The sequence below is a fragment of the Glycine soja genome, chromosome 9 (assembly GCF_004193775.1).
Source record: "Glycine soja cultivar W05 chromosome 9, ASM419377v2, whole genome shotgun sequence".
In the NCBI taxonomy this organism is placed as follows: Eukaryota; Viridiplantae; Streptophyta; class Magnoliopsida; order Fabales; family Fabaceae; genus Glycine; species Glycine soja.
The window spans coordinates 32,366,020-32,375,417 of NC_041010.1; the positions used below are offsets into that span (position 1 = coordinate 32,366,020).

General features: G+C 36.1%; 1 protein-coding gene across 1 annotated transcript; it reads left to right on the plus strand.

Annotated features, from left to right (window-relative positions):
• The first annotated feature begins 295 nt into the window (after positions 1-295).
• Positions 296-2,571, plus strand: LOC114368360 (tripeptidyl-peptidase 2-like). The gene is made up of 7 exons (XM_028325666.1): positions 296-311; positions 415-486; positions 595-764; positions 1,269-1,397; positions 1,503-1,603; positions 1,680-1,797; positions 2,243-2,571. The coding sequence occupies exons 1-7, from the start codon at positions 296-298 to the stop codon at positions 2,396-2,398; spliced, it is 762 nt and encodes a 253-aa protein (XP_028181467.1). The 3' UTR covers positions 2,399-2,571.
• The last annotated feature ends 6,827 nt before the right edge of the window (positions 2,572-9,398 follow it).

A 9,398-nucleotide genomic window follows, 5' to 3' on the forward strand; every position in this document is an offset into this window, starting at 1 on the left:
TAGGTAGAACTAAAATAGACTTAGCATACAGCTCTTTTTTTATTGATTATTTTGATTGAGTTTCTATTAAATAATGTTAATTTGTAGTTTTTTTTTTTTGTTTACTGCACAACTTGTTTCTTCCACTCTCAATGTAGTGGTGGATCCTTCCAATCTTTCCGATGGTCTTCATTATTTTGAGGTCTATGGTATTGACTGCAAAGCTCCATGGCGTGGTCCTCTCTTCAGAATTCCAATTACCATAACAAAGCCCAAGGCCATAACTAACTAGCCTTCACATATTTCATTTTCAAAGATGTTATTCCGGCCAGGTGTGCATTAGTTGATTAAGTTTATTTTCATGCTTCTTTTTGCTAGTGTCCTTAATCTGTGTAACACTTTTTGTTATTTTCTTTATATTTTTTGATTCACTAGGCCATATAGAAAGGAGATACATAGAAGTGCCGCATGGTGCATCTTGGGCTGAAGTAACGATGAAAACATCAGGTTTTGACACAGTACGAAGATTTTATGTGGGTGCTGTTCAGGTACGACTTGAGGCTTGAAATTTTCTCAGATTGTGGTCAGTCTTGTTGACATGTTTTCTATGCCCAGCTGTGCCCACTGCGAAGACCTTTGAAATGGGAGACTTCTGTAAATTTTCCTTCTCTGCTGCCAAAAGCTTTTCCTTTAGGGTAGTAAGCAGTCAGACATTGGAACTAGTCATTTCTCAGTTTTGGCCTAGCGGTACAGGGAGTCATGAGACTGCGAGTGTGGATTTTGAGGTACTAGAATTCTTATTTAGATGAACTTCCCCCCCTCCCAGATGTTTGGAAATATTTTTCTGTTTCTTTTTGACAAACTGAAAGATCTTGTAGTTTTTTGAATTGCATGGTACATAATGATTATTCCTGTTGATATTGGAAGTTGATGTTGATAAATTGAATGCATCTCAATTCCTTTTTATCACCTTGCTTGTATTGTGTGATAATGGTTAATAGTTTGTCATTTTTATATCTATATAACAGATCAGGTACTTAAAATAACAAATGTTAAAAGGTGAAGGCTGTAGATATATAAATCTCACGAGGAATAAACATATGATTTTTTTCTTCAGCTTGATCCAGTAGTAGTTGTCCTTTCATATATTGCAGCCTCTGAAGCTATAATTTGATCTTTTTCTCTGAATTTTTTTTGCTTCACGTATAATCTCTTTTATAATGTGGGATATGATGTGTCATTTCATTCTACATTGAATATACAATCCTGCTGTCTACATAAAATTCCAGGTTGTTTTGCACGGGATAAAAGTCAATGAAGAAGAAGTTATACTTGATGGTAGTGACGCCCCTGTCAGGATTGATGCTGAAACTCTACTGGTATTTGAGGAACTTGCACCAGTGGCACTTCTAAACAAGGTCTTTTTAAAGCTCCCTCTCCCTATATTAATGCTATTTTGTCATGCTGTTGGTTTGGAAACCAATGAGATTTACCTGTTCTACTAATGTATATTAAACTTGCAGATTAGGGTTCCATATCGACCAATAAATTCTAAGATTATTGCACTTTCAACAGATCGTGACAAACTTCCTTCTGGAAAGCAGATACTGGCACTGACTTTGAAGTGAGTTATAAATATTATTGTGTCATTTGTCTTTAGATAATTTGGATAGCCTTTTCTCAGTATTCTGATTTTGCAGCTACAAGATCAAATTAGAAGATGGAGCTCAAATAAAACCTCACATACCTTTGCTAAATGACCGGATATATGAAACTAAATTTGAGTCTCAATTTTATATGATTTCTGACTCCAATAAGGTATATTAATATTTAATTTCCTTCTACTAAAAATGAATGAAATAGTTTACATTAGAGATTCTTTTGCACAATCCTATGAATAATAATAAGTTGCATGTAAGTTGTGCTCATATATAGAAATGCTGAGTTTTTTATATATATTTTTTTGTTGCAAATTTTCACCTAACTAATTGTAATGCACTAGTAGTCAGGGACTAAGTAGTGGGATTTATAACCTATTGGGTGAGAATGCACGTGTTAATCAGTAATGGGCATTTTCCAGACAATATCTGTTTCTTTGGTGTATTCCAACATCTTTTCTATTCTGGTAGCTCTTTGCACATGTTTGGAAATGCTTGTTTCCAAGGAGCTGGGAAAAAAAATAAAACGATTATTTCTCTAAAATAAACATGTACTTCGTTTGCTTCATATATTTTATCTCATGCTTTTTCTCTTCTGATTATAGCATGTATATTCAATTGGAGACGCATATCCAAGCTCTTCTAATCTTCCCAAAGGAGAATATATTTTACAGTTATATTTGAGGTACATGTTTCTTTCTGAGCATAAACCCTGGATGAGAGTGTGCATACTTGTTTGTTTCAATTGGAGCTTTCTATAGATCTGATGACATTATGGTGACTTTATAAATTTTGAAATATATTTCAATTCATAGGTTAGTGGTTGAATGCTACTAGTGAACTAATATTGTTAAGAGGACTTGGAGGCTTGATTTAGTTATCTATATCTGTAATAACAAAGTTAGCATATCACAAGTGTGCGTACTTGTTTGAGGATCGTAAAATATTTATACATAAAAGTGCATTCAACACAGTTCCTCGCTACCAAGTATTAGAGTATGCTGTTAGTCAACTATGAAAACAGTTCTGTAAACTAATTGTAAGGGTTGTTAGCTTTTGCTAACAACACCTATCTTAGAGTTGGTTAGAATCAGTTAAAGTTGGTTAGGTTCTGTTAGTTACAATTCTGTTAGTTAGTTACAACTTGTTACAATAACAGAACAGAGGTCTATATATACCTCTTTTATAACCTTTTGTAATCAACTTTTGATAATCAATAAAATTAGCCTTTATGTTCAACAAGTTTTCTCTCCCTTCTCTCTCTCAGTCTATTCAACATGGTATCTAGAGACATTTTTTCGAATTCCTAATTCCTTTACAAGGTCCAATGTTCTTCTGTGTTCATGGTTTTCGCTCCTACCAGTTCAGTTCCTCAATCATTTTCCAACTCTGTGGCTGAAAAACTCGATGATTCCAACTATCTTCACTGGCGTCAACACGTTGAACCAGTTATCAAGTCACACAGATTGCAACGTTTCGTGGTTAATCTGATTATTCCTCCTCATTATCTCATAGAAGATGATCGTTGCGGATCGTATCAACCCTGATTATGAAGTCTGGGAATTCCAAGATCAAACACTCCTGGTATGGCTACAGTCAACTCTTTCTAAATCAGTGTTGTCGCGTGTTCTTGGTCCAGATCATTCCTATTAGGTTTGAGATAAAATTCATGAGCATTTTATCCTTCACACGAAAACTCGAGCACGATAGCTTCGCACTGCCATGAGAGCAGTTACTCTTGACGGCAAAACAATTGAGGAGTACTTGCAAAAAATCAATGGGTTTGTGGATGAACTTGCGGGTGTTGGTGTCCCTGTTCGTCATGAGGAATACGTTAACGCGCTGCTTGAAGGACTGCCATCGGATTGTGCATCGGTGGTTTCTATTATCGAAAACAAAAAGCAAACTCCGTCCATTCACAGAGATTGAAGCGTTGCTCTACGGACATGAAACTCGACTCATGCGCTACAACAAAGAAGCACAGGTGATGAACTCTGCTTCGATAAATTACACGCAAGGCTATTTGTATCCAAACACCTATAAAATTGGTGATTCTGGTGGTTCTCGCAATGCATATGGTTGTGGTGGTAGTCGTGGTGCCTTTTCGGACTGTGGTGCGGGACATGGTGGTGGTGGCTCCGGCAGAGGTCATGGTGGTGGACGATTTGCAAATTTTCAATGTCAAATATGTCTCAAATTTTGGTACATGGCTAATGTTTGTCATTTTCGATCTGATGTGACCTTCCATCCTCATGAATCTTTAACTTTCATTGATCCTACTACATTACGTGTACAACCTATCCCATACTCTATTGGTTCAGTCAGAACCTCAAACACCTGGGTTAATCTGAATTCTAAGAATTTTGGTCCAAGTCATAGTCAGCCTAGTGCCATGCTCACTAGTTCAACCTCTCAAGGGAATTGGCAAGTTGGTACCACCTGGATTCCAGATTTTGGAGCTAGCTTTCATGTAACTGGAGACTCACAAAATATTAAACAATTCACCCACTTTGATGGACCAGATTAGATATTCATCTTTATTCATTTTTCACCATCAAATGCATGTTGTTTATCTCTTGGTCTATGTGGATGATATCATTCTAACAGGTAGTTCACCTTCACTAATACAACAGATTACATACAAGTTAAATACTGCTTTTTCACTCAAGCAGCTTGGTCATCTAGATTATTTCCTGGGTATAGAAATCAAGTATCTACCTAATAGTTCTATCCTTATGACTCAAACCAAATATATTAGAGATTTACTTCACAAGACTAACATGGCTAAAGCTCATTATATCTCTTCTCTAATGGTAACCAACTGCAAGTAGTCTCGACATGGTGCTGATGCTTTTCATGATCCAACCTTATACAGGTCTGTAGTTGGTGCATTACAGTATGCTACCCTTACTAGACCTGAGATCAATTTTGTTGTCAACAAATTTTTCTAATTTATGGCTGCTCTGTGACGCCCTCTACCCCTCACATATATGTACTAATAATAAAAGAAGTAAGAAATCAAAATTAATTAAAAGTTTTTAAAATAAATTTAAATTCAAGCCTTTCAAAAAGGTAAAAGACTCACATTCACTTTTCTAACATCATAATAAACTTGTCCAAATAAATAATAAATCATCTCAGCTCAAAATAAGGCCTTCTAAGACTTCATGCAATTAATATAGAAACCTATACCCTAATGCCACATCCTATCAGAGTAGTGTTCTTGTATCCTCTAGCATGAGGTTCTTCATAGTCATCCACTTATACATCTGTTCCCACGAACACAAAGTTCAAGATCATCACAGGATCCAAATACAAATAGCACACGGGGAGTGAGTTATCACATTCCTAACTAATAAAGAGAAACAAGACAACATGTAGGTATAAATATCATATAAACAAAATACAACTTACTTAAGCATAACTCACGTTATTTCACCACTTTGTCGCACAACATCACATCACAACACCACACGTCTTATTCGTTTTCACAACATTCACGTACTCAATGATCAAAACACAATATCACTAAATCAATCAATATCGATCAATACACAAGAGTTATGCAATAGATACACTAAGACTCAATCTTATATGCAATGTGGTACCATGTCAGTGAAAAACCTCATCGACGCCTAGGAGTACATGACAAGACAAACCACACACTAGTAAGTCAGGTCACTCTCACTAGGTAAAATCACAGGGAGACCAATCAGGGTCATGCTGTTTTGCGAGAATGTTCTAACCATATGGGATCAACATAGACTTAAAGGAGCACTCAAACTGCGTGTATTTCTGCCCAAGGCCTATACTCCAAAGAGTTCGTTAGGGCCTCTCCCTTCTGATTCAGGTTCAACCCAGAAAACATTTTAGCACACAGACTCTATCTATGAACTGTACAAAACATACGACTCCTCAATTCTTCTCAAAATAGTTTTTATCTCGTCACGCTTGTGATTAAACTTGTCGAGTCCCCACATTGGTTCCCATCACATTACTCGTCCCCCTTAAATGGTCTTAGGGGTTCACTCTTGCTTTTCGCATCTTTATCTTCATTTTTTTACCATCAGTAATTTTATTTCTTTGTGTAAAGCGAATTTCGACCGATTAATTGTGCTATAATCTCATTTTTATCATTGTAAAGAGAGTTTCCACCGATTAATTATGCTGTAATCTCACTTAATCATTGTAAAATAAAAATTCATTTGATCGTTTGTGTTGTAACCTCTGTTAATCTTTGAAAAATAAAGTTTCAACTGGTCATTTACTTTGCAAGTCCTCTTTTAATGAGTTAGAAAGTAACCAAGTGAAACCAAAACTAAAATCAACAAATAATCAAGCTTTTATCCATAAAAAATCGCTTGAATCCGTTCAAGGTCCAACGCCTTAACGGTCTCTTTTTCTTTTATCGATTAAAATGAACCTTTCAAAAGTCTAAAATCAACCCTACGCGTAACTTTCTTGCTTTCAAAAGAACTATGTAGGTCTGAGTTCCTCATCACAATTAAGGATATGTAGGAGAAAGAGCCACGCTCTTGTCGACCCCAAAAAGTAAAAAAAAAAAAACATAAAAAGGGAAAATAAACAAATATTAAAGGCATGATTTTGCACAATTGATTAAAGGCCGTCGTCCCTTGAGGTGGACGTCTGGGGTGCTAATACCTTTCCTGCATGTAAACAACTCTCGAACCTTTTATCCTTTAAATTCGTAGACCCCTTTTGGTTTTTGTAACGTTTTCCTCAAATAAATGTTGGTGGTGACTCCGCACATTTTCCTTACCTGGAAGATGCACCTGTGAGCCTCGCGTCACCCTCCCGCCGAAGGGTAGGTTGCGACATCATGCATCCATGGTTCAATACTTAAGAAGAAAAAAAAATAATGGTGAGAAAGAAAAGAAACCTGAACAGTAATCCTTTTCTCATTGTAAACAGCTTCACTAAGAACAAGATTTTTAACAATAGCGTCTTTTTTATCCTTGGCAATGAAAAAACCATCATGTCTATAGGGTTGAACCATAACCTTGCTACCTCCCTTCATTCCACCTCTGTTGCCACCACGGCCACCACCCCTTCCTCCTCCATTGCCACCACCACCTCTAGCTTTGAAGGGTGTGCCCCTGTCTCCCCCTCTTCCTCCACCACCCCTTCCTCTGCCTCTGTCACCTTTACCACTACCCCTGAACCTACCGCTACCACCAAAACCACCACGACCTATACAAATTCAAACACTTGCCAACAAAAAAAAACTATTAGAAAATTAAGGATGTAAAGTAGAATATTTCAAACCTAAGTTTAGTAATTTTAGTTATAAAAGAAACTGTGGGTGGGTACCCCAGTGGTGTGGTTGACCTTCTTGTCAAAGACAAGACCTTTCAAATGCTCTGTGTCATCGACGATGTTGCAGAGCTTCTTCACGATCTTGACATCGCAGAGATTAACCATGTTGGGCTTGGCGGCATCCATGATGAAGAGAACGACATTGACGACGAGGGAAGCGAGGAGCGTGGAGTATTAGTTGATGACCTTGTGACGCTGAGGTGGTGGCTTGGGAACCCTAGAAGGGGAGTCAAAGAGTGAGATAGGAAATCAAAGAGTGAGAGCGCGAGGGAGAAATGAAATATTAAAACCAGTGAAAAATATTACAAAACTATCTTAGAATGACAGCCTTTTAAGACAGTTTTTGGAAAACCATCGTAAAGCTGTTGCATTTATTTACAAAAATGCCACTGTGTTTCTTTCTAAGTCGGTTTCTTATCAACCAAAGTAAAATCAATGTTGTAAAAAGTGATTTTTCTAGTAGTGAATAAGTCAACCATAAACCCTAAACTAAGTCGTAAACCCTAAACTAACTGGACTCTAAATCCTAAACCCTAAAAACTAAACACTAAACAGTAGCCCTAAACACTAAAACCTTAACTAAATAAGCCCTAAACACCAAAACCTTAACTAAATAAGCCATAAACCCTAAAACCTAACCATAAATTAAGTCAATCCTAAACCCTAACAACTAAACCAAAAACCATAAATCATAAACCATGAACCTCAAACTCGAAAATAACTAAACCCTAAACTCCGTAAATCATAAATCACATAAATATTTCTTCCTTTTATGTTTGGTGAAGTTGCCTTTTTTTCTAATCTAAATATATTGAACAACTCATGAATACGTAAAAGAAATAATTATATGAACGTCCATTGAAAGACACATTAATTACCACATTACATGTGTTATCCATGTTGTCACAACTATGTAAGTTACAAACATTGTGCAAACAATAACAAAAGGTTCAATCTTCTCCTAAATCAACATAGTGTGTAGTCAACCTCATCAAATTGGTATACTGGTGCATTCTACTAATATAAGGAGTAGGCCACTATTTTGGATGATAATGACAATGTGTTGACCATAACAAAGTTGTTGGCGGCAAGGGACAACCATTTCTTAGAAATACCTATTACATTGACAAATACACATTCAAATGTTCACAACATATTTTATAATAAAAAATTAACTAATAAGATGATCATTGTTTTATCTGAACAAAATGATTGTCATACACATGACCAATACATATAATGTGATGTACAAAACTATCTCTTGGTGGTTGACTTCTAAGAGGAAAAAATGTAATTCTTTGTTGGAGAGAAATAGAAACAAGGATGACATTATACCTTGATGCAATCACATAACCCATGTCGGTTATATTCATCCACTTATCCATGGTAACCTACACGTAATAATTTTAATTAGTATTATTTACATAAATTTTATCCATGAATACGTAACAAAAAACTTATATACCATGGATATAAGTAGCGACCGCTTTAACTCCTTATATCTGTCTATGCCACCAAGGAGGTGCATATACTCATCAGATTGTGCAAGTTCTTTCAACAAATGGTTACGAACCAAAGACCATGAATCTTCATGTAATGCATCCACATACTCCCAGTAAGACGGATAACGCTTCGTTGATCTTTGTTGTTTGCTTATTTGTTTCTTTTGAGCACCTTTTGTTTGACCTTTTCAAGAGGAACACACATAGAATTTAGATCAGGGTAGGTAATTTTTCAAAGTTTACTCTTTAGAGTCACTTTGCCACATACATCAAGCTCTTCAAACCACTTGGATATGACTTCTATCTTTTTGGTTATGTTGACTTCGGGTTCAGATAAACCTTGGTCTAAAAAACTTCGCTTCCACCAAAACATATGGATTGTGTCAAGTGGTATGCTACCAAGAACATATCTAGCCAGCTCACATACACATGGAAGACCATGAGTAGTTCTCATTATACATCCACAACGAGAATTGTAAATGTCAACATAATTTACACGCTCAAACTTTGCAGCAATCTGGTTTAGCGCATACCTTGATACCATGCCAATTAGTTTCTTGTATAAGGTAACTTTAAAAACATGTCCAACCACATGTGTACTTGTCTCAAAAGATGCCTTAATTTCAGTGTGTTGCAAAGTGATCTTCCCAAACACTACATAGGTCTCTAAGGCTATTTTGCAGTAGTCTCTTTAAGGCCCAATATGCAGACTCAACCTTGCATTTGAAAAAAACATAATTATTTTTATCCATTGATGTCTTGTTATTAAAACCAATATATATTTATAATTTTCATACCTGTTAGTTGTTGTGTTTCCTAGATGCATCACCTTATTCGTCTAGGCCTTAACAAATCTTTGGTTATAGGCAATTAATCCTATTTGTTTGACATAGTCAATAAACATTGACCATGGTAAGCAAGA